The sequence below is a fragment of the Brachyistius frenatus genome, unplaced genomic scaffold (assembly GCF_029030835.1).
Source record: "Brachyistius frenatus isolate BFR_SWC_R1_liver_20210118 unplaced genomic scaffold, ASM2903083v1 Contig_120, whole genome shotgun sequence".
NCBI lineage: Eukaryota > Metazoa > Chordata > Actinopteri > Embiotocidae > Brachyistius > Brachyistius frenatus.
The window spans coordinates 262,616-287,535 of record NW_027210719.1 but is presented as its reverse complement, the minus strand read 5'-3'; the positions used below and the strand labels follow the sequence as shown (position 1 = coordinate 287,535).

Sequence of the window (24,920 nt, the reverse complement as noted above, 5' to 3'; positions counted from 1 at the left end):
TTAGCGACAACAAACACCATTTAATTAATTCACATTTTAAAACGTTAGCTGTCACTATAATCTCAATTACAGTGAAATCTTTAATTACTAGTCTATATCTATTTTACAGTTGTTTCTGCTACATTTTCACAGTGTTAAAGATTTCAAAACGTTTGACACAAAGGGCAAAATAACAACGTTGTACTTGGCCTATAATTACTGATTAAATAAATATATTTATATTTGTTGCATTTTAAAATAAACGTATTATTTAAGACTGCTGTCCAAGTGTAACCTTTTGTCATTAAAACAATACTTCCTCAAGATTTTACAAATCATAATCAGTAAAAAAAAAAAGGCACATAATGTTTTAAAGGATGTAAAGACTTCTGAAAACTTAAATCTAAATCATTGAATCTTCTGTACTTTTGTACAGTCTGACTTTCCACCACCTGCCTACAAAACAATGGCTGTAAAGGTTCTTCCCTGCATCCGCTTACTGTATTTGACCTGTGCCGAATAAGTTTGTCCTTTATACTTTGAGGCAGGTAAACTTACAAGCGCTATGTGGTCATTGTAACGCTGGAAAGCATAAACAGAACAATCAACACCAACAATGCGGACATTTCCTCTACGGGACAATGTTTAAATACAGAAAAGCGCCTGCAAGCACGTGCTGCATCGATTCAAAACAGCGATGGAAATGAGATTCAGATCTGGCCTTCTTATTCCATACATCTCCATTTCCTCTTTTTGAGTGGTTCCTGTGGAAGTTCCCCTTCGGCTGCAATTTCACTATATCGTCAAGCACTCTTTGATATGACGCAGAATTCAACGACAACCTTCAGAGTCCCTGACGCAGAAAAGCAACTCGTAACTATTACTTTATCACCACCGTGCTTCACAGTTGGTACTAACAAAGCTGCATTGTTTTGTTTTGTTTTTTTAAAGGTAGTTAGTGGTTTGCATCTATATTGACTTTGTGCTTCAAGAATAAGTCCTTATTCTTTAGTTAGTTTGACTCTTTTAGAGGTTTGCACAGCAAAACGTGTGAAAACAGTCACTACAATTGTAAAGGTGTAAACTCAGGTTTTACTATAGAAAACCTCATTTCTATCAGGACAATGTGTTTATACCTGTAAAAATTTAAATAAGTATCAGCTGCTTTAAAAAAAATACACCATGTGACAAACCAGTGTAATATAAAATGTCCTTTATTAGACAGTCAGAAAATGTATCTTGAATGCTTGACAATGTTGAGTTTTTCTCTCAAGATCTCAGTCCAGTCTTCAGAAATGAACATGTTATATATTCAAATCTATATATAACAAAGCGTGAACCCTTGAAGCGCTTGTTTTTTTGCCTTCTTCAGGTTTGTGGTGAAGTTTTATTTTCACAATCACGTTTTTGATGAGAAGACAAAAACTTCCTTTTTACATCTGAAAAAAAGCTTTTAAATGTCACAAATGAAATATAATACAATTACCTGTTTACTGACACACGACTAAAAAAAAAGAAGCAATTCAAGAACAGTGACTGCAACGCAATTTGTTCTTTAACCGAGTATATCACATGAAGTATTAAGCCACATCTAGATGACAAATATCAGCACAAACACAATGCTATTGCACTATGATGTAACATCCATGGGGAGCCCCAGTGGTTTTTACACTGAAGCTGCCAGTCTCTGCTGTATGTACTGTAGTCTCATTTCATAGCACCACACTGTTCCCGGGAAACTCTAATCCTGGGTGGCACTGGTCTTTCCTGGAGGGTCATCGGTCTTGGGCCGTTTGGACTCTGGAGGCTGGCACACTCGATCGGTGGGGGGGGAAGGACGCGCTGCTGAAATACAAATGAAGGGATCAGGAACACCAGGTCACACTTCTTCATAGCCTGTTTTTTGTGTCGTCTTCTGCCGAGATGTAAAGTTGCTTTTCCACTACGCGGCACAACGTGGCTGAACTCAAACAGCTTCTGGTACCAGAGACTTGACTGAATTGTTTTTTTTGCAGGATGTCTCTTGTCATGCATGAAGTAACGCGATAATATTCTAGGGACAACTCTCTCGGTGGTCTGCAGTGTTTTCACGGCAGCTTTTAGTATCAGCTCAGCTCGCTTGGAACCTCAATGGAGGTGTTACCAAAATAATTACCAGGTAATAGCAGCTAAACAAAAAAAAACCCAAAAAAGGCGATTAGAGTGGAGTTAAGCCGAACCATGTGGTGGAAAAGTGGCTTCAGAATGCATGAATGTGTTATGAAGACCGTTGGTCAACATATATACATGAAGCAGAACAACAACTACTTTTGTGAATACGATGTTCATCATGACTAATAACTTTGATGGCTGAAACTACTACAATAAGACCCAAGTTGTGATGCACCTTAAAAAAATCTTTTGGATGAAGACTTATTTAGCTCCAGCTCATTGACATTCCTAGAATACATGTGATAGAGGTAATTGGAAAATAGATTTTTAAATTTTTTTTTTTTTTAAATACAGTATATATAGGCACAACAATAAACAGTGATTACAACTCAGGAAAAACCAATTCAATCTGTTTGATCACTCAAATTCTGACCTGACTCAATGGATCATGACTTGATGTGAAACAAAGAAAACACTTTGTTGTAAGTATCATTAAAAATAGTCACTATTTCCCATTCAGCAGCATTCATTCAGTCCTGGCAGTCCAGACTTATTTTTCAGTGCCAAAACAATCCCCAAGCTCATTTTACCATTCGTAAAAGTAATAATCATTAATAACTCCCAGCAATCTGCGGTGAGGGATACAGATTTAAACATTTTGGAAAAGATGTCAGGAAAGAAAAATTGGTCGCTAATCATAACAGAAGTCATATTAATGTGGTTAAGGATGTCAGTGAGGATGGAGGAAGTACCACACACGATTCTCCAGCACCAAACCTCCTAATCGTGATATTTGCAACATAAAAAGTTTCCCTCACTAACCGTGTTTGGCTTTCTCGGTGGAAGAGGGATTGCTGAAAAGTGAGCTGACGGCGGGAGATCGGGATGCAACGGGAGTCAAGGACACTCTCCTGTAAACAAACAGAAAGAGCACAAGTGATAAAGAGGCTGTGAGCACGAGATCAATTAAACACACAAGCAGAAAATATGGAAACACGCACAGGAAACAAAATTAATCATGTTTCCATTGTCTTTATCATCTTGTTTGTTCATTTCATTGAGTTGTTTTTCTTAATAGTAAAAACTAGACAAACATCCCAAATAAAGAAAAAGAACGAATACAAAAGCATGTACAGACCTGCCATTGTCTAAGAGCAGTCTGTCAGAGTGATTATTATTTTATAGCCAGTGGGGGGTCCAACGAATCCCCCAAACCAGACAGGGCTTTGTTTAATCTGGCAGAACCGAGGCACATATAAACTGACAAAAACATCACAACCTCAGTCGAACTACTTATAATTATGAATGCTTTAAAAGAATATTTTACAGTATGTTAAATAAGGCATACTGTATAGTGTAAAATGTATACTGTACATTTTAAAGTACACAGTGCTCTATCTTACTGTTTGTATCGTAAACTATATATTTGGAGTTAATCAGCTTAGCTACTTTGGTCATTAGGGGGGAAGGAGGTGGCACCAGTGTGTCCAGTCAGTGTGACTCCAGTCAAAAAACATTTGAATAGTTCCAACTATTTCCATGAATTTCCATATGTTAAACTGTATGTGGGAACACCTTCCCTCTTCACACCACTTACAGTGAATCCACATAGAACTTTTAAAGGCTTTTAGTGACAAAGCTTTTGCTGTCCTGGCTCCTAGATTATTGATCAAGATTATTGGATCTGTTTTGAGGGTCAGATCAACAAAAAAAAATCTTCAAATCCATATTAGTTCTTAAAGGGTTATACTGGTGTTTTCTTGTTATTCTTTTATAATTTTTGTTTTGTTTTTTTGCATTTCTTTGATTTAAATATTTACTCTCAAGCTTTTTATAACCTAACTAATATAAAAACATCTGAAAATTGACGTTATTCAATGAAAAGCACAGCCACAAACAGTATCAACGAAGTACGTGTACGATCAGAAAGTTTAGACTGTTCCTGTGGAGCAAGAACGGAGAGCAGCGGCGTGAGTAGAGGAGGCAACAACCTCCGTCAGTAAGTATTCTATTAAGCTGCTTGATCAACACCAGCACCTGAGCTACATGTTTTTGTGACCGTTGAAACATTGACATTTGATATTTCACCGTGGACCTAAAACTTGAGCAGAGAAATTGTGTGTCAAACTCAGGAAATTGGCGATGGACACCCTTGAAATGCACCGTGAATGTGTTCCACAGGGTCAGACTGTCAACACCGAGTTCTTCTGTGATGTTTCGAAGAGAAAATATTCAGCTGCAATTGTGCTGCAATGGCACTTGGGCTCTCCAGCATGACAACATGCCCGCTCACATAATGCTGTGCTGCGCTTGGTTTGTGAACACCAGCCACAGCCTTTGAACTTTTTTTTTAAGCAATAGTAATGTTGAAGTCTTTAACTTTAAAAAAAAAAAAAACTAATTGTTTTAAGACCTTATCAAGCAGTAGTGTCTGTATTTACTCTTTCAAGCATGAGGATTTTCAGTTTTCAATTTCATATCACTGTAATTAAAATATCTGTTTTGGATTAAAAAAAAAAAGCAGTTGTGGCTTTGGTACACATACACTTATCCCAACACGCCAAGAAGAACCCCCCCCCCCACCCTCCCCTGCCCCTCACACACACACACCCAAAAAAAAAGAATCAAAGCATACCATTGCTAAGGAAAATATGAATTGTGTTACTTTCTGTTACCATAACAGAAGCCCACATGACACCTCCTCTAATATTTACCTAGGGGTGGGACCCTTTGGGGTGGTTGTCCCTTTAGGAGTGGAGGGCCCAGCGGCGTTAGAACTGTTGAGGGCTTTTGGTGTGGAGGGAGTGAGGGGGGCAATGCGTGGTTGGGGAGTGGAGGGTGCGCCTGTGCTCCCAGATGTTGGGGTCGGTGATGCCGAGTTAGCCGTTGCTTTGGGGGTAGTGGGCTTCCCCCAGCCCTGCAGAGTGTTGAGGGTGATCCTACGGGGCTGAGGTTTAGATTTGGCACTCGGGGTGCTCTTCTTCTCCTCAGGGGGGGTTGCAGAGGCGGCCTCTTTGGCAAGGCCGATTTGGGGGGCGGGAGTCGGGGCTGAGCTCGTTGCCTGGGATACGGGAGATGTGTTCCTGGACATCGATGCCTTCCTGCCCTTTTTCTCAACACCACTGTTTGGGACAAAGACCTCCAAGGTGGGCGGCTCCTTCAGCGGAGTGCCGAGCTCCCCGGGAGCGAACGACAGGAAGGAGCAGTAGCCGTCTGTGGAGGAAACAGCCAGGAAGGATCCATCACGAGACCTAAGCGGGATAAAGTAAAACCATATCACTGGAATGGTAAAACATCTGTCAGACACAGTTTTAGAAATGTATCCTTCTAATATTGTTAGGGTTATATGGCCACTTGCACAATGGAAATTATTATGGTCGCTATTATTTCCTGCTTTCACGGCCTGCCTACATTTTAGGCTTCCAAAAATGTGTGTGTCTATTCTATTCCATACAAAAGAAGACAAGGAGAACGAGCCTGTTTACCATGTGAGATCACTGAGTGTGTGGTAGTGGATATTTGACACGAGGCCAAACGGGAGGCTCTGCTGCGTATCATACAGAAAGATGGCATCCTCGGAGGCCACCGCAAACACCATGCGGTACGGCAACTGGAATACGTTGGGAAGAGGCTGGATAGAGCCATCTGTGAGGGAGAAAAGGAGTAAAATAAAAAACACATACGAGAAAAGAAGACATTAGGACCACAAACAACCAGAAAGGAGGGCCTTCAGAATCGGTCTTGTTTGTAAAGCCTTGCCTTCTTCCTTTTTCGTCCTGAGTTCATAGTAGACGGGGCAGCAGCGCACAGCCAGTGTAGCTTTAGTTGGACATGGCAAGTGGGCGATAGGTCTAAAAGACAGACAGAGATTTGGAATTTAATTACAAGTATTATCAAGAGTCTGAATAACTTGTACATCCAGCAACAGCTACCTCTTTAGACCCTTCCTGGAAAAGATGTAGGTGGTATTTATGACGTTTTCTCCAATCTCTACACATCCAGCTGAGGTTAAAAAAAAAAAAAACATGACAACAGAAGAGAAATTTGAGTTGGATAAATATTGTTTACTTGGACATTTGTTTACCAGATAAATGCCAGGAAAAAGCCTCCTATTCAGTATGCGGTGTGTGTACCTGGGGCGAGAAGGAACGACCCATCTGGTGTGAATGAAAGACGGCGAAAGAACGACCTCATACTGTCATCATGGAACATTCTGTACTGCTTGACCTGCAAAGTAACAGCACTGTAAGCGTTTATGTAACGTGTCCAATTTATTGGACAGCTTGCTGGAGAGTCTTGAGATGTCGGAGAGATTTTTAAGACCAAACATAAAGAGCGAAACCAGTTTCAGTCAACAGGTGCCGCAGACAGAAGATGAGTCCATGCAAAAGGAAAGAACGAAGATATCAGTCAGTCCTTTGAGATACTTGCAGAGTTCTTTTTAATTGTTGGAATCAGAAAAGCTTGACTTTGCAGGAGCTTTTCTCCCAAAATTACTAAGCAATTTGCAAAAATTAATGTGATGTCATGCAGTAAAATTGCAGAAATTTGCAAAAATTACATGTCACGCAAAAACAAATTATAATTGTGACTTCTCCTACATAAGGATCCTACGTAAGGGTCATATATAGTCTTTTCCTATTATAATAATCAGTCTGCAAATCACAGAAATAGCTGGAAATAATTTAGTTGCTGAATGTAAATGAGGACATTTATAGCGGGGAAATTGCAGAAAGTTTGCAAGCTCCTGCACTTATTGCAGAGTTTGGTGGAATTGAGGTTAATGAATGGGACAGAGGAATCTTGAAGAGACTGATTAGGGTCCAGTGCACGTATTTGTTAAATGGGAGATTAACAGGGTCAGAATATTTGATGTGACCGCAAAAGAAACCTGACTGATATGCGATTGGAGAAAAACCTTTCGACATTAGCCGCATCTAAAACAAAGAAAATATCCACTGACCTCTCCCTCTGCAAGCGGCCCAGAGCTCATCTTACTGATACAGAAGGCTTTCTTCTTGGTGTGAGTGCTGTACACGCGCATCACCCTGAGGAGGAGGAAAAACAAAAACATCAGGCTGATGAAACCTCACTGTCACTGTCTAACAACAGCAGAAAGCAAATACATTGAAGACCTCCAATCAATTGAAGAGTGGTCTGAAACCAAATGTTTGAATCTTTATTTTTCTACCTGTCACAGCTGAGAGTGGCGACATATTGCCCCAGAGGGTCCCAGGTCACCCCCTGCACGTAGCTCTTGTGGTCATTCAAGATACACAGCTTCTGTCCTAAACACAAAAAGCAGTTACAAACAACATAAATACAAAACCAAAATAAGCTAAAAATAATACATCTTGCATCAATGCATTAGTTCACATAGTAGAGGAAACAAAGGAGACAATTGTGCAACGCACACATGCAAAATTCATGACTACAAACCTTTGTTGATGTCCCACATAATAGCGGTGTTGTCAACAGATCCAGACACCATGAAGTTTCCATCCCGTGTCCAACAGACATCGTAAACATCCTCTATGTGCCCCCTGAAACAAATGACACCAATTCTCTTTGTAGCAAAACCAGATCAAACACAGTCATGGCTTCATTTCAACTCAGTGTCCCTGAAATAGGAACATTATTTCTATGGAGACTGAACCTGCAGAGAATAAAAACAAAATGATTTGTGCTCCGCCCGGGGTGGAAAAAAAAAATCCCTGAGTGACAAACTCAGAAAAATCTTGCATTTATTTCACTGTTTTAAACATATTATTGGCCACACGCTTGTCTGAGTCGTGTGCACTGCGTCTACCGTGTGAGGCGTTGAGGGGACATCAGTAAATTGTAGCAACAGAAAATGACGAGTTACACTCTCCCCCTCGAAACTGCACGAGTCTCTGTTTGCGCAACAGTCCTCCACTGCACCACCACGAGTCAAATCACGGTCAACACTACGTTTTATGTCATCACGAGGGGAATCGTTCATTCTGTCTCCACAACAGTGAGGTGAACAGTAGAATTACAATTATCCTCCTCCGAAGTAAGGTTCTTGTGCACCTCAGTGTTTTCACCACGGACCAGCTCTCCTTGTTGAGCTGAGCATCTTCATCCTCCTGGAACACAGGAGTCGACTCAGGCTCCTTACAGTCATTGAGCTTCCACAGCAGAATTGCTGCATCTGTAACAAATAATAATAATAAAAAAAAAGATATATATAATATTACAAGACATTCTCTACTTGAAAACAATTACAGTGTATAGAACACATCACATGATTTCAAATAGAGACCCATACAGTTTTGATCTGTTTATGGCATGTGATACGTCTTCATACCGTCTCCTCCTGAAGCAAGCAGCTCCCCGTTAGGGCTGAAGCGCACTACGTTGACGGCCTTGGTATGTCTAGCCAGATTAGACAGAAACTCCACCACCGCCTTCCCATCTGGACCCGTGTCCACCCGCCACAGCTGCATCGACATCAGGGAATTGGGTCACGAAACACACTCAGTAAACCGGGTCGGCCTCATTACGACACCATACATAAACTCTTGTTGTCATTTTATGGGTGACCTGCCTTATATTACGCTGCAATTTCATCATGAATGATTTCATCAAATAAAACACGTCACTGCATTATAATTCATTTTGTATTTTAGCGGAATAAAGTTTGTTAAATAAACAAATTAAATATGTAAACTGGAATTATCATCACGTTCCACGTTTTCAACACTGACGACATTTGCGGTCGAATTCATGTTTATATGTTTTGTAACATTTTTGCTTTGTCCTGTGTGTTGTTGTTGTTGTTGTTGTTGTTTCCACTCACTCTGACTGTGGTGTCCACTCCAGCTGTGGCCAGTCGGTGAAGGCGTCCTTCTGAGCCGTGCTGAAAGTCCAGACTGTAGACCGGCTCCTTGTTGTGCCACGCAATCTCACAAGTTACCACCTTCATTTTGTTCCGGTTTTATATCCAACACCGACCTCAAGGGGATTAAAACAAATAAATACAAATTTAACACTTTAACTAATTTAAAGTGGACTGAGTTCAGTTCAAAACTTCATTACAGACTCAGAATCCAGACAGCGTCTTCAGAGCTGACATTGGTAGCGTGTCACACTAAACAACACCTGTGATTAAAAAAACAACAACAACAACAAGATCATTTCATTTTCCAGTCGTGAAGCCGACAAATAAATGCACACATGAGATTTCAGTGCACAAAATGTAAAGTGTCCTGCAGCCACAAACATTTCACCTGCTTCTGCACCATCTCGGTCTCTTCAAGTCATACTTAAGCAACTTAAAGCCTGTGTAAGCTTTATTATTTTTATTTTTTTAAATTTGAATAATGTACAATACAAACAGAAACCTGCGCACATACCAAAAGCGCATGAGAGAATTCATGTTATTCTCCAATAAAAATAATTTTAAAAAACAAAAAAAACACCAAGATGTTTTACTTTATTACAGAGACCGAGATTATTATCAGGACTCAGGACACCAGGGGACATTTGGACACAGTTGATGACGTCACTAAGTATTGCTAAACGTACAAACATTGTTAAAAGGCCTGAACTTAGAAGCTGCCATAAACTGACTCGGTGCGGGGAAAATACAGAGAAAAACAGTTTGATTTAAAAAAAATAATAATAATAATAATAAATAAATAAAAAAGAGCTCGTTTGGCGTCACAGTTACTAAAAACCGACAGCTAGCCAAACGCCGGTAGCAGTTCGTGCAGATTTGAGGCTTAAATGAAGCTACCGACAAAACGTCCAAAACGCCCCGGTAACCGACCGTCAGCTCGTTCCACACAAATGACACGCGAGTCATGTCTGTTTATTATTATTCTCATCGAAGTAACGTGACAGAAAGTTTCGTATTTTACCTCCTCCGTCGTCCAGCTCACTCGGTGGTAGTGATTTTTTTTCCCGCGTACAGTTCGTTCAAAACTTCCGGTGTCGTACGCGGCGGTGATTGGACGAAAATCCGGAAGGGGCGGAGTTTAACGGAATCGTTCCATTTTGCAGATAAATACGGTTTATAAAGGCGTCATCGACATTTTAAAGTTCACATGTCGAATTTCTGCACGTAACAATTCATTTGTTTGTTTAGTTTTGAGTTACCGTGTAAAACTTTTCCCTCTCAGATTATTTGCATAGAAGCCAATCGGGAATTATATCAAAATTATAATGTAAACCTGAAAGGCTAGTGTTTATATTACATTTTAATTTAATGTCCACTGCAGGGTGGCTTAGAAAGGCTCATGTTAAACAGCTTTTCTGTTTTCATTTTAATATCAACGTCATATAACTGCCATACCATTATGTGAAAAGGCAAATCAAAAATATTGCATATTCATTACAATTCTTACTCAAATAACAACATAAGTGTGTGGAAAATTATAAGTTTATATAATCATTTTTAATGTAGTCCTCGACAGGCTTTCGGTATTCACATTTTTTTTTTGTGAAGTAAAATTGAACTACAAATACATTCTTACGAGTAAAAGTCTTGGCTTTTAAAATTTGTAAAGATAATGAAAACAAAATCTACTAATTAAAACTGCCCATAATATGAATTATATTTTTGGATCTTGATTTAAGATTCTGTCATTGTGAAAGGATGACGCCAATGTTGCAGCAGATAATAATAATATTACATCACAGTTTATTTGATTATATTTGATACTATTAATCTAAAAAATAACCAAAGCATTCAATAATGTGGAAACCACAGGTTTAATATGTAAAAAGTACACTGTATTTTATAATCTCACACTGCATGATTGTGAAATCTTAGTCTTAAAAGTAAGATGATGAGTAGAGTAAAAATACAATATCTGCATTTGAAGTAAAAAAGAAAGTAAATTTGAAAATAAAGTTATTCAAGTACTTTAAAAATCTGCTCCTAAGTAACATACTCAAATAACAATATTTGATTACCCCTAAACCTTTCACCCACTTTTTGAAAGTTAATAAATTTATCTTTAAACAAACAAACACACACACACAAAAAAAATGGCAAAACATCTTCACACTGTGTTTAGTTGCTGTCGTGTCCCTTGACTAAATTACAAAGCCGGTATTTCAAAGAAAAATACAAATCTCCTGTTTAACTCAGTAGCAGAGATTTGTACTGTATGTTCATGCTGCTGCCCCAAACAACAGACACATTAACAGTCCCATTATTACACTCGACAGTGACATGAAAAGCTTGAATAGTTGTCGCTGACATCCAAACTCAATATAGGGGTCTTCCTCTAAAGTGTAAAGCCCTGTGAGCCGTCCGGCCAAAATACGGAACACCAAGTTTTAACGAAACAACCATGACGCTGATCTTCCTGAATAAATATTTTTAAAAAGCTTAATATTATATACTCAAGTCCCTTCAATGTAAGCCAGTGTGATTTGAAAGGCTGTGGAAAATCAGACCTCGATAAAACACTGACAGTTGGATGAGTCGAGATCAGTCCTTTCAAATCAATTTCCCTGCAGGAACAACATGCAGATTTATATATATATTTATATTACACACTGGTCATGAAGACTGAGCTCAGTCAGCTTTGGAGGACGTTCGTGTTCACTCATTCAGTTTGCAACACTCCGGTCTAATATTTGGCCGATCAGAAATGTTCACAGGAATACCAAAGATAATGTTACATATAGCACTTCTTACCCAAACATAGACAGGTAATATAAAAATATATTTGACCGAATATGTACAAAATATGCTACACACCAGAGAGTAAAACAACAAGATGTCATCGGGAAGCAGAGTCAAACAACTTAGGTTACTTCTATGATTCAACCCAGAGATTTATCGAAGCAAAGTAGACGACTCATAACATTCATTCATCCTGCGGTTGCTTCTTTTTTTAAGATGGAGTGCAGCAGCTCATTCAGTACTGAACTTACAATGCATCAATATATTATGTAAACATCTACATTCCTATAAATAAATCCAACTTCATTTCCTTTAATTAAAGGGCTCTATCTACTATTCACGAATGGGCTGCTGCACCATATTCCAGGATATGACGGTTTTCTCTATACATTTCCTCCACTGTCCGTCAGCCTGAAATCTTCAACGGTTCCCTCATTAGTGAGAACCTGCTCCAGGATCTCATCGATGACGTTACACTCGTAGTTAACTTGCTCCAGGTCCAGTGCAGGCACGTAGGAGATGAGAAGGCGCCCGATGTTATGCCGAAGCTCAATCAAACTAAGAGAAAGGAATAAAAAGAATAGGAAAAAAAACAAAGAGAGAGTTCAGATTTACATCACTGTTCTGATGAATTGTTGAGTTGATAAATGGCTTTGAGAGAGTGACTCAGTATTATGTGAGGAGATTGATTCCCCAGCAGTCCAACCTTCTGGATGTATCTGAACTTGAATGCGTGCTGGACTCCGCGGACCCTCCTGCCTCCGCTCGACGTGTCCGATTGGTAGAATCTCTTCCTCTTTGTGGGGTTGGAGTGTTTTCCTTCTGCAAGCCCAACCTGAGCGTTACACACTGCGCCGCCAGGTTTCCATTTTCCTCCTCCAGACTCTCCAACTGGTGGCGTAGCCCATAGTTAACCCGAGGAGGAGAAGAAAAATGAAAAGAAGAGGGAGCAGATCAAAATCAATAAAACAACGGTTAAAACGAATTCCAAAAGCTAGAGAAGTTATCAGGTAAATGACACACATGGACTGAATATAGATAAACATAGAAACTCACATTTTCTTTCCTTGTACTTTTACACTGTTTAACATTAGGACCAGACCTGCCATCATATCTACTCGCTGCACACTTTCCCCGTCTGCTCTCATTTGCTTTTTGTTGCCGTTTGTCATATTGTGTTCCTTTTGTCTTTACTTTCATCATCTGTAATGTAATGTAATTACATTTTAAGTTGTTGCACTTTAACTGCCCGTCCCGTCTGTTTACTGGTGTCCGATAACGGTTTGCATTGCAGGCTGCTTACTTCCTTCTTCAAAGAATTTTACCCTCGTTTTTATTTTCGCTTTTACTTCTTCTAGATTTAAATGTTGTTGTTTTATTGTTGTGTTGATCATGAGAGAACAGTTGGAAACAGTCGGAAAGTAGCTATTTGACACCAACACATTTACAGCCGTGGGTTTTGATTGTGAGTCGCGTTTTGTTGTTTATATTTCCTGGAGAATTTTGTGCATTACCATAAGCGGAATAAATACAAAATTAAATTAAATGTAGATTAAATGTGCATTGTCCCTGAAAAAAACACAAACAAAAAGTGCACTGGGAGATTCTTGTTTGGATAAGTTTTTTTGGGGTACAAATCCATTTACAATCCTAAAAAGTGTTTGAGGCACAGTTGGTTGCCTTGGAAATTTTAAGTATATCAAAATATCAAGTCCACTTTCAGCAGTTTTAACTGCATTACAGGGTCTTCGAATCTCCAAATCCCACTTAAACACCGGAGTTTGCTCCATTATGTGATTAAAAAGAGCGAGTGGACCGTTAAACTCAAGACTACTTTGGTACAAACACGGTTTCCACATGCAAAGAGGGACTTTTTGAAGAGAAGGAATTGTAGAGATTTATCCAATTTAGACAGTCGAAGCCACTTTTTGACTTCAGACGGACTTCTGAAAGCTTTTTGTCATCACCATCACTGAAATTGCTTCAAGAACTGATCTCTACACAACCAGTGAACAATAGCAGCCAGCAGGCGTCACTTTCAATGTTGGCATGCGATTATGAAAAGGAAGTAAACATATTGAGCTGAGCCACTGACCTGTAAACGCAGTTCATTCCTTTCCTTGTTTCTTTCATCTAGTTCTCGGACCAGATGGTCAACTTGCAGTGCAATCTCATCGATGTCATGTTCCTCATCTTGGGCAGTACTGACATTGGCCCTTGCCTCAGTAGCTGCCATGAAATTCCGTTTGTCCTTAATCAGCTCATTGATTTTCTGTTTGGCCTTCTCAAACAGACTTTTGTAGTCCTTCTTCCTCCCCGTTTCTTCTGTCTGGCAGGCTTGGTGTTGACACTCCTTCTTGATGTTATCCTGAGGCAGCTCCTGCAGTTTGCTCTGCGCTTCTTGCAGCTGGACAGTGAGTTTATGAACCTGCTCTTTCAGAGAGTCTCTCTCCTGAGCAGTGTCCTCCATGAGCTCCAGCAGCTGGTCTTGTTGTTCCTGTACCTCAGTAATACTGGGGTACGGAGCGGAAGAGTAGTTTCTGATATCTGCGCAGGAAGGTCCGGCTTGTTCATCACTTTCCAGACAGTGTGCCCCTCCGTTCTGTAACGTCTGCGGCCCTCGATTTTGCGTGTCTCCACTGTTCTCCTGCTTAAATTCTCTTTGCTCAACACTGCCGACATGTTGTTCTTTACCACCTTTATCACAAATACTCTGCGTTGCTCTTGCCTCCCTGTCAGTTTGACTGCGATCCCCCACTTCCTTCTTTACCTGATGCGCTTCGGTCTGAGTGGTGGTGCTGGTCACTTGCTGAGGGGGCGCCGGGGAATGACTGGTTTCCCCTGCTGCTGACTCTGCAGATCCTGTTCCAGCAGCATTCGCGTCAGAGGTATCATCCACAGCAGCGTCGTCGCTACACTCCAACACCATGCTCACATGAATATCGCTTTGCTCTTCCTCGATCTTCACTTTTTTTAAATTAGAGACGGGCTTTTGTGGCTTGGGGGTACTCGCAGTCTCCAAAATGACAAGGTCATCATCAGTAGTATCATCATCATCATCAACATCATCACTAACAATGGGCAGAGATGGGGAGCACAGTGAGCTCACATCTACTGATGAGGGTGTATCTGAGGCGCTCCTGTTGAAGCCATTAACTCTCGGTCTTTTCGGTGTTGTTTGTGGGGTAACAGGATGTGATCTTTTCTCCCTGCAGTGAACACAAAACAGAGTTAATGGACGTTTTTTATTGAAGTCAAAGTGATACACTTGAGCTAAAAAAAACAAAACATAACCTCATACCTAACAGGTGCTGTTGCCAGTGAGCACACATTAGAAATAACTGGAAGACCATTGTTACTGGAAGGGCTACAGGCTGCAAAGAAACAATACAGGAACATTTTAATCTCTCAAACATTCCTTCTTACGCACGCACACACGCACACGCACACACACACACACACACACACACACACACACACACACACACACACACACACACACACTTACCAGCTTGTGAAATGGTGGAGGACCTCAGTGCAGAGGACTCAGCCCTCGCAGCACCACCTTGTAGCGTCCGACTCCTCGGGGTTGTGGGAGTTGAAGGGGGATGAACAGTCTGTCAGCAAGAGGAAAAAAAAAACCAAGAAAACAAACAGGCAAAGTATATTATTTGTAATTATTAATATTTCTAAATGACACCTTCTGTCATGTAATTTCAAACCAATGATGAGACCTCTCAACACTAATCATAACTTAAATCCAAATGAGCCATCACTTCCTGCCTCTATAATGTTAAATAGAAAACGCACCGTTTGGTGCACACGCTGTTTCAGGTTTTCCAGTTGCTGTCGCTTATTTGTGAGACGCTGCTGTTCCTGACGCCTCTGATCCTCCTGAACCGCAAAGAAAAAAAAAGACCAACAGCAGTGTTAACAATGTGTCAACGTTCGTGGGAATTTAAATTAATACCGTCAGTAAAATAACTATAAAAATGGGCACCCCTGAATTTTAAGTACAGAATTTAGAATATTTTGAGAAATAAATGCAAATTAACAAGTTTTACAAAATCAGAATCAAATGTCTATTGTTCGGGCCGGACGTTTGGTTTAACGTTTGTATTATAAAGAGGAAGCTCGGCAAATCCAGGGAGGTGGTGAAAAGGTTCCAAACCCACCGCTATCTCTTGTTGTGGAATGTGAGGACAGGGCGGGGGAGGACAGAGGACGGGGCGGGGGAGGACATGGCTTGTACATTTTATTGAAATATTCTGGCTATTCAAAATTGTTTAATTAGGGCCCGAGCAGTCCCTCCAAGGCAAATCCCCGTAAGGGTAAGCCACATTGTTCACGGGGGCTAAGTCCCCCTCAAGGCGAGTCCCTCTAAGGGTAAGCCACACGGTGCACAGAGTTTCGGGTTTCGCGGTCATACTAATACCAAACTAAAAGTCAACAACAATACAAAAACCCTAATACAAAATATTTAATACAAAATAAATGTATGTGATTTTAATGCTATAGTATCGGATGACATGCTGTAGTGTGACACAGTGGTGCAGTGGTTAGACTCAGTGAGAAGTAACTGGGTTCAATCGCCACTTGAGGCATACATGTCAGAAAAAGGTCGTACTCCAAAAGGTGATTAAAAAAGTAATTTTTGCATTTTTGTATATAGTATTGTATATTTTATATTGTATATACTATATATAGTATAGCCAGGGGCTGCGGCTAAGTTTGATGTTTCGTCGTGACACAGGAAGTTGATGTTTAAGGTCAAACGATGCTCCAAACATCACGAAACTTTGCACATGCGTTAGGCACCAACTTTCATGAGTTTTTGAAGATGTTAAAGCCGCTAAGAAAAGCCAATTTTTTTTTTAAAGAAGGATAAGGAACGAGATCGAGAAAAAAACTAAAACTGCATGTCGGGAAGCCGGGGGCCCCGACCCGCTGGATCCCCCGGCATGCAGCGTGATCCTGCATATCACTGCTTGCAGATTTAATTATCATATATTTTTGAAAATATTCTGGTTTATGAACTTGGAAATTCAGTGGTGCCAGAACTTTTGATTAGAAGTGTGTTTCAAGGTACCCTGAGGTGGAAACGTTAATTAGCGGGGAGACAACTGGTGGATGATTTCCAGCACACTATGTATCCTTACCTTCTGCCTCTTTTCTTGTTCTTTTTTGTCCTCCCTCTCTCTGTAACAAATCAGAGCTGAGTCACACCCACAGCCAGTCAGAAGCTTAATATCATTGCATCTTAATATTTCATTACGCTCGTCAACGGCTGTGGCCGTGTTGGTAATGTAAACTTGAGACTCACTGTTGTTTATAGGTCTTGCGGTATGAAGGCTGATCGTCATCGGAGTCTTCGGGCTCCTCCTCCTCCTGGCAGCTCCTGTGATGGTTAATTTGACACCGTGAAAACACTAGCAAGCTACGTTTGGGTTTGACTTGGACCAAATGCCTTGATTTCTATAATGTGTCTTTATTTTGGGAAAGACTATTGGTGCTTCCAGTCATCCATAGATAGTGACATGTGGTAAAAGTTGGGTGAGCATTCCTACAGAAGCCCAGTATTCATGTTAAATAATGTTTGGACCTGTCGTTAAGGGCCCTGCAGTGTAGACCTGACTTAATGTACCTTCAAACTACTCTCACTCAAGCACAGATTTATATTTGTTATTTTATTCATTTGATTGTAATTGTTCAGGTGCATTGATGATGCTCTGGTTACCTGAACTGGGGATCAGGGTTGCTGCTGCAGTACCATTTATCGGGCAGCTTGCTACAATCGATCCCATCAGGGAGTTTACGCCATTGCAAACAGCCATCACACTGCACCCAGCTTTGATCTGGTCGCTTCCTGTGGAGGAGTCAACATGGTTTAGCAAAAATGTGTGTCAAATCCACGATGGCAGTCACTGCAAAATTATACTAACATGGTATCTTCAACTGGTACAGTGCTGTTTGGATTTTCTCTGGACTTTCTGTAGCGGATCTCCTGCCAGTACTCCTCCAGTTTGACCCCCAAACTGTTGATGGTTTTCCTGTACCAACAAATTCAGGATGTCAGATTTCCAGGGAATCCGGGAACATGAAAATGATTAAAAAAACAAAAACAAACAAACATTATATCCCAACTGCTCATTTAGACCTTTAAACCTCTATGATCACAACTGAACGCAGCATTGATGTCATTACCTGTACTTATCTGTCTCATTGAAGCTCTGTTTGTTGTGGGTAGGATCCAGAAAGTTACATTCTATGACCCCAATGACTCCAACACCTTTGTTGTTGGCCTGCAGAAGGCAAAGGTTCACCGTAGCATGACATTTAGAAACCCTTGAAAACACGTGTAACAAACAAACTTACTCAAAAGAGCAGAAACTCACCTTAAGCTGGCAGCCGACACGTTCGTAGGGTTTGATGAGCCGATTCTTGTGATACATCATGATACCATACTGGTCTTTACTTTTGGGGTTATATCCAAAAGTTATAGGAATCCGTTTGTTCTGAAATAACTCTTAAGTAAAATGCAACAACAGCAACAAAAAAGACATTATTGGGGAAAAGTTTGAAAGAAAGGCCAGCTCCAGAAAGCCTGTGACTGAAGGATACAAGGAAGATGGGCTTGTAGTGGTCCTTTCTGATGCACGCCAGGCTCTTCGCAATGAGCAGAGATTTCACCTTTTGACCACGAATCACGATCTGCATCCGAGGCTTCAGGTACAGAATGCTACAATATGCCTACAGCCATTAGAAAAGCAGCTGTTAGTTAATGTATACAATCAACAGTAATGTGACAAAGAATCATAAGGTTAAGGGAGTATCAAAACTTCAAAAATTTTCAATTTTATTCTTTACATCGTTGTTTACGGCTCATGTACAACTTGTTTTGGCTTTATGTTGTCTTACAGACTTACTTCAGACATGGGACTATAATTTGTAACTGAAATGGTCCCCTGACTTTCTCTCTCACTGAAAGGTCGAATCTATGACTTTCAATTTCAAAACATAAACTGCTGGACACGGGAAGCCTGCTACTTCGATGGAAGGATCTTAAATTTGTATTCTGGACTGTGATTTGCATCCAAACTAGTTGCAATGTCACAAAATAATGCTCGTACAGGAACAACAGTGAGCAGCACAGAGGAACTTCGCCTCCTCAGCAGATGAATGTGAATACAGCCTTTTCAAGACAAACATCCCACATTCATCTGCCTGTACAGTGACAGTCAAACATCCCAGTGATGGAACAATAAGAAATACACATGTTTGAGTGGAAAGGAGCTATAAGTGAAATCGCTTTATTTATATAGCACATTTAAACCCAACATATGTACCAAAGTGCCATACAACCTCAGACCAAATTAAAACCCATCAGATAGAATTAAAACAAATCAGGCCATCCAAAATAAAATACTCATACAAACAAAAATAAAAAAAAATGTAAGGCAAAAATTAAAAGACCTTAAAAACAACATTAAGCCAAAACAAAACCCAAAGGCGTACATGAGCAGTAAATAATGCTGTAAAGAATAAAATAGAAATTTAAAACTAGGCCTAATCTGGAAAGGCCAGCAAGAACAAAAATGTTTTTAATTCATATTTGAACACTGGTGGTGAAGCCGATGACCTGATCTGGAGGGGGAGGACTTTCCAAAGTTTCAGAGCTGATTTTAAGAAAGCTAGTCGACCCTAAGAGCCAGTCTGGATCTAGGAACTACAAAAGAGTCATTATGAATAATTTTCAGACATGCGCATACTGCTCCTTACCCGCAGTGAGTACACACTCTCAGCGATGTGTGAGTTGACCCCGTCTGGCTGTTGAGAGGGGTCATTCATCGTCTCATAAATCTCAGATGGCATTTTGATATCGTAACGGTCCTTCTCAAAATCAAACTCTGTTGGTTTAGTAGATGTCCTGATAAAGATCAGATACGAACAGTTTGTGGTTATCTGACAGTTGTGAGTCCATAGAAAGTGATCAGAACCGATCTGTGTGTCCAGTTGGCAATACTCATTTTCATTTGTGAACAAAGTTGTTATTGGAGTGTACAAATATAAGGTTTTAACTCGAGCCACAGCACCTAGCCTCTGAACAGACAGACAGATATACATCTGTGCGAGTTTGTTTGTGGATTAAAGACCAACCTGCGGAGAGACCAGATGATAATCCGTGTGCCAGTTTTCTCTGTGGACCAGGATGAGCTGATGACATCAATCTCAGTGAGCAGTTCCTCCTCTGTTTTAAAAGGGGAGTAGCGCAGAATGGCCTGCAGGCTGAGTTTGTGCTCCTCTCTCACAGAGAGTGAAAAGGACATTAAGGACAATTCCAACAAAAAAATGGGGACAAATTAAAATATGACTGTCTGATGAATTATTTGAGAGAAAATGTAGCTCTCTAAAACAGGTCCCAGCCCACATAACATACTACATCCAGACCCTTTTAACAACAAGGCAAAACATTGAAAATCTTATCAAATCAGGTTCAGCTCCAAACGTCGCCGGTTACATCCAAACTGTTAACACCTGTCCTTGAGGTTTCTCTGCAACAACGGCTGTCAGGACGAAGCTTCAGGCTTTGTCAATGAAAATGTCACGGAGCTTATGACTTAACAGCTCAAATACACAAAGCACATTATGAAATGTATAAACAAATTACATACAATGACTGGTACCACCAATCAAAATAAACACTACCGTGATGGCGCTGATTGTCCACTTCATTAAACCACAGCAGAGGTAGGGGGTGAAAAAAGATGATGTCATGAAAAGAGCTCTAGTCAAATCTCAAACACTGGAAAATGATGTGGAAATGTTGATGGAAATATGACATTCAGCCGTTTTCATACAGATGAATGCAAATTATTCCAACGGTTATGCCAAATAATTGCAGTCAGCTTAAATAACTGAAATGAGGTAAATATGCAATAATGGTACACTCCTCCTCTGTCTAATTCAGCTGACTACAAATACCACTGTAGAAATAATTATATGTGATGAGTATTGATTCTTTAGAAAAAGGATATACTTTTTGGTTTCTCTTTCCTCAAAGCAAACAATTGGTACAACTATTTGCTCGGCACCAATCTTTTCCAGGTAGGTCTGAGAGAGCATCCCGACGCACGAGGTGCTCCTCGATTTAGAAAAGACGATGGCATCTTTGCCAAGACGCATGGATCCAGACTTGAAGCCGTTGCCATAGATTCCAATCGGCTCCACCCCATTCATAACAGGCTTGTCACTGTACCCGAAGCTGAGGGGGAGGGGGGAGGGGAAACACAATACGTTGGTGAGTTCATTAATTGTGACCATGAAAAAGCTCCAACTGATTTCCCATGAATACCAAATCATAGCATTTGTACCTGAGCATCTTATGCATTGTTTCAAGGTCGAGTCCATTTCCATTATCCATAAAGCTGAGACATTGTTCGCCTTTGACCACAGTCTTATCAATCCAGAACTGTTTGGCGCTGACATCTGGATCGTAGGCATTGTCTGAAAAAAAAAAAAAAACAGTTCAGCTGCATGCAGCTTCAGACACATACAACGTACTATACTGATGGAAAGAAAAGATTTGTCTCTTCCTCTTGTTTGCATTGTGGCTCTGGAAAGTCAAGTGTCAAGCAGGCTCTGAAAAGTCTCTCGTTTTATCGCTCTTATTTGCAAGTGATTCCTTTTTGTTTTACTTTCCACATCTAAATGACGACTCCCCTGTGTTATTATCTTGTGAATTACCATACGAAAGCAGATACAAAAGGAATTGGGGGTGACTGTCAATTGTTTGTCAACTGTGTAAAAAGCTGCCGTACGGAGGAGATCTGGGAGCATGCTGGACACCTCTCTTTGAGGGTGGCATGTATTTGCTCCTTCTTGCAAGAATAAAATGTCCGATATGTTTGATTTTGAACCAAGCCTGCGAGTAATTTTTCTAACATGTACATATCGAAGAGGCTTGTCGTGGTGGTTCGGTATTTCAGGCACTAAATATGACCTCGGTTACCGCAGGCCTGTGTGTCGCAATATGACCATAATACTGTAGAAAATAAAAACAGACAACAAATAAAAACACGGCGTCCTTCAACATTACGGTAAAAATTGTAAAATTAAAAACAGCAAGATTAAGTCACAAAAATCATCGTGTTGTGCAGATCAGTTGGGAACATCGCCGGTACGGAGTAACAGAAACTAACTGAAGCTTTCTTTGTTATTTGAAAAGATGACAGCGTGATGATGACTCACCTATGAGTTCAGCGATGGCGCTGAAGGGCCGGGTGTGGCTGGTGGAGTTGGTGTGAAGAAACTTTGGCGAAAGCTAAAAATGTACATTTCACTTAATAAATACATTTTCAAAACGACCTCGTTTTCATGAATCCATCTGTTCAAATTGGCGCCTGCCCGCGGCAGCCTGTCGGTGAGCGTTTCAGTTTTAAGACTGTTTTTTTTATTTATTTCTCTCTTCTGAGTTTCTTTTTTTTTTTTTCCTTTAACGTTTTGTTTAAGTGACGGTCAGGCAATAGACCGTAACTTTTTTTTTTTCCCTCCTCTTTGTAACGGAGAGCCATTGTTTTACTCTCCCGATCAGCTGATTGCGTTCCTTCATCAGCTGACAAAAGGCAGCAGGTGGACACCATCCTCTCCAAACTGCAGACTCAGCATCCCGGTGCATTTTTTTTTTGCCAGTTACTGGAGACTTTAAACGCAGCACTCTGGATAAAGCACTGTCAAACTTTGCACCGGTGTGTTAACTACCCCACCTGGAACAATAAAACTCTGGATCTTCTGCAGGCTAATGCCATACATGGATGCATACAGCCTTCGAGGTCTGGGGACAGAGAGGAGCTCAGGAGAAGGAGAAGGAGAAGGTCAGGGAGGTCAAGGACTCCTGCAGGAGGAAGCTGGAGGCCAAACTCCAGCAGAACAACGTGAGGGAGGTGATGACCGGTCTGAAGGAGATAACTGGCTTCAGACTTGAACATTTGAATCTCATGCTGTTGTATTTTACTCATTTTATGTCCTCGTTTGTGGCTTTAAAAGACAGAAAATAAAAATAAAAATAAAAAGGGGGTTTGTGGGATCAACCTGATAACGTCCAACTTTTAACACTTCTGTGGTTCCCTTATTGCTGCTACTGATAACGCAGCAGATAATGCATTTTTAAATGATCGCGGTGTGGATTACAGTTTTTAAAAAGACAATATTTACAAGTGGTTTCTCGTTTCTCTTTCACCAGCAACATCCCAAAAATGAAAATTAAAAACAACCAGCAGGCTAGCGCCTAGTAAATGCTACCACGGAGCTCCGTCTAGTCATTATAACGGACTATAAACATATATTTAACCTCGTTATTCACAACAGCAGATCTTAGTCGCATCTCTCGTGTCACTGAACGGCTCACAATCCCCCAAACAAATGCATGAATTCCGCTCACCGTGCTCACAGGGACGCCTCGGTCTGTTGGGACCGCCATCTTTCCGTAAATACTAATGGTTTCCGCTTCTTCTTCTTCTTTTTCCTTTTTTTTTTTTTTTTTTTTTTTTAGGTGCGGAGAGTTCGAGGAAAAACAAGCTCACAATGCAGCACTGCCACCTACTGGGACGGAGTGGAGATTGAGACTCTTAAAGTAGGTAGGTAGTTACTTTATTAAGGTTAGGTTAGGTTAGGTTAGGTTAGGTTAGGTTAGGTTAGGTTAGGTTAGGTTAGGTTAGGTTAGGTTAGGTAGTTACTTTATTAATCCCCGAGGGGACATTTTTTCGCTACAGCAGCATACAGAAAGCAATAAGATAATAATAGAATAATAGAAAGCAATAAAATAGCAGTAAAAAAATTATATATATATATAATATATAGTTGTATATAATATATATAGATATATACTGTACTGTATATACTGTGCATTTTATATTTATATTTTATATTTTTTACTGCTATTTTACTGCTATTTTATTGCTTTTCTATTGTTCTATTATTATCTTATTGCTTCTGTATGCTGCTGTAGCGGAAAAATTTCCCCTCGGGGATTAATAAAGTAACTACCTAACCTACCTAAATATAAAATGCACAGTATATACAGTATATACAGTACAGTATATATATATTATATACAAACAACCAAGAAACACAGACAACAGTGTTATTGTTGTGTGATGGATTTTGCCAGAGGTGAGTTATTGTACAGACTTATTGCGGTCGGCAGGAATGATCTCCTGTATCTGTCCTTGTGACAGCGGAGCTGGAGGAGTCTTTTGGAGAAAGTGCTCCGCTGTCACCTGCAGCAGGTGGTGGAGAGGGTGGTCAGGATTATCCAATATGGATAAAGCACTAAAAGTAATAATACACAAACATTTAGAGAAAATATCTTTTAAAAAAAAAAAAACCGAAGTGCTATTCTCTCTAGAACCACATTGGAAAAGATCAAGTAAATCAAAGATACATTTTTTTTTTTTTTCATCTTTAGGGCGATATCAACAAATCAAATATCACAATATAGTTTTGTGAATAGCTCAATATCAATATTGCAATGGCATTGTGGGAATGAAAGTTGATGCTTTCATGAAATGCTTACATGGTGAAAATTTTGATAAATAATCATCAGGAATGTGGATATAATTACCATTGTGTAAAAGCAAATAATAGCACTGTTTGGTAAGTTCAGAAAATTACATCACTTTACTGTAATGCAGCCTTTAAAACCAGGAATTTAAAAAAAAATTTTTATCACATTAAAATATCCAAAATCTATAATGATATCTAGTTTCATATCACAAGATGATAAAATATCAATATATCACCCAGCCATAGTTCAGTATCCTTCCAGTAAATTATAACATGTTCTTCTCGAACACAAAATTCATACCTTCAGCAAATGCATAAATAAGCTGATTTCCTTACACTGTTGATATCGTACTTTCGAGTCCACAGCAACTTAACCTCCAACATCGAGCAACTACAGCTGTAAAATGAAAACACAGCACTTCGGTTTAATATTTAATGTAATGACTTTTAATTTTGCTGAATCCAAACTTGACACAGTCCTTTAAACAGCCAAAGTAACTTAATTGAACATTTGGCATTATGGAAAAAAAAAGACAGTGGGCAATTGTTAAAAACTATCCATGGA

The 24,920-nt window shown here is 40.0% G+C and overlaps 2 protein-coding genes across 2 annotated transcripts; both read right to left on the bottom strand.

Moving 5' to 3' along the window:
• Positions 1–1,183: 1,183 nt before the first annotated feature.
• chaf1b (chromatin assembly factor 1, subunit B) lies at positions 1,184–10,055 on the bottom strand. The gene is made up of 14 exons (XM_069713613.1): positions 10,017–10,055; positions 8,954–9,108; positions 8,462–8,594; positions 8,185–8,305; positions 7,570–7,673; positions 7,322–7,418; positions 7,094–7,178; positions 6,264–6,357; positions 6,063–6,132; positions 5,890–5,981; positions 5,616–5,775; positions 4,845–5,381; positions 2,953–3,041; positions 1,184–1,821 (listed from the first exon to the last, which is right to left on the bottom strand). Exons 2-14 carry the CDS (start codon positions 9,077–9,079, stop codon positions 1,721–1,723), a joined length of 1,809 nt encoding a protein of 602 aa, XP_069569714.1. The 5' UTR covers positions 9,080–9,108; positions 10,017–10,055; the 3' UTR covers positions 1,184–1,720.
• A 1,413-nt stretch (positions 10,056–11,468) lies between these two features.
• On the bottom strand, positions 11,469–23,291 carry morc3a (MORC family CW-type zinc finger 3a). The gene is made up of 19 exons (XM_069713603.1): positions 23,232–23,291; positions 22,043–22,115; positions 21,166–21,298; positions 20,830–21,056; positions 19,952–20,108; positions 19,574–19,721; positions 18,416–18,544; positions 18,190–18,309; positions 17,999–18,096; positions 17,737–17,844; positions 17,532–17,660; positions 17,118–17,192; positions 16,954–16,993; positions 15,605–15,688; positions 15,303–15,411; positions 15,096–15,168; positions 13,890–15,003; positions 12,501–12,685; positions 11,469–12,352 (listed from the first exon to the last, which is right to left on the bottom strand). The coding sequence occupies exons 1-19, from the start codon at positions 23,268–23,270 to the stop codon at positions 12,178–12,180; spliced, it is 3,216 nt and encodes a 1,071-aa protein (XP_069569704.1). The 5' UTR covers positions 23,271–23,291; the 3' UTR covers positions 11,469–12,177.
• Positions 23,292–24,920: the final 1,629 nt, after the last annotated feature.

Bases quoted from the DNA above. Each gene is read 5' to 3' on its own strand.
- chaf1b (XM_069713613.1), bottom strand. From the start codon at position 9,079: ATGAAGGTGGTAACTTGTGAGATTGCGTGGCACAACAAGGAGCCGGTC. The intron at 6,133-6,263 runs GTACACACACCG...TTTTAACCTCAG, and splicing joins GTCGTTCCTTCTCGCCCCAG to CTGGATGTGTAGAGATTGGA. The intron at 5,382-5,615 runs GTAAACAGGCTC...TATCCCGCTTAG, and splicing joins ACACTCAGTGATCTCACATG to GTCTCGTGATGGATCCTTCC.
- morc3a (XM_069713603.1), bottom strand. From the start codon at position 23,270: ATGGCGGTCCCAACAGACCGAGGCGTCCCTGTGAGCACG. The intron at 21,299-22,042 runs GTGAGTCATCAT...TTTTTTTTTCAG, and splicing joins CGCCATCGCTGAACTCATAG to ACAATGCCTACGATCCAGAT. The intron at 21,057-21,165 runs GTACAAATGCTA...CCTCCCCCTCAG, and splicing joins ACAATGCATAAGATGCTCAG to CTTCGGGTACAGTGACAAGC.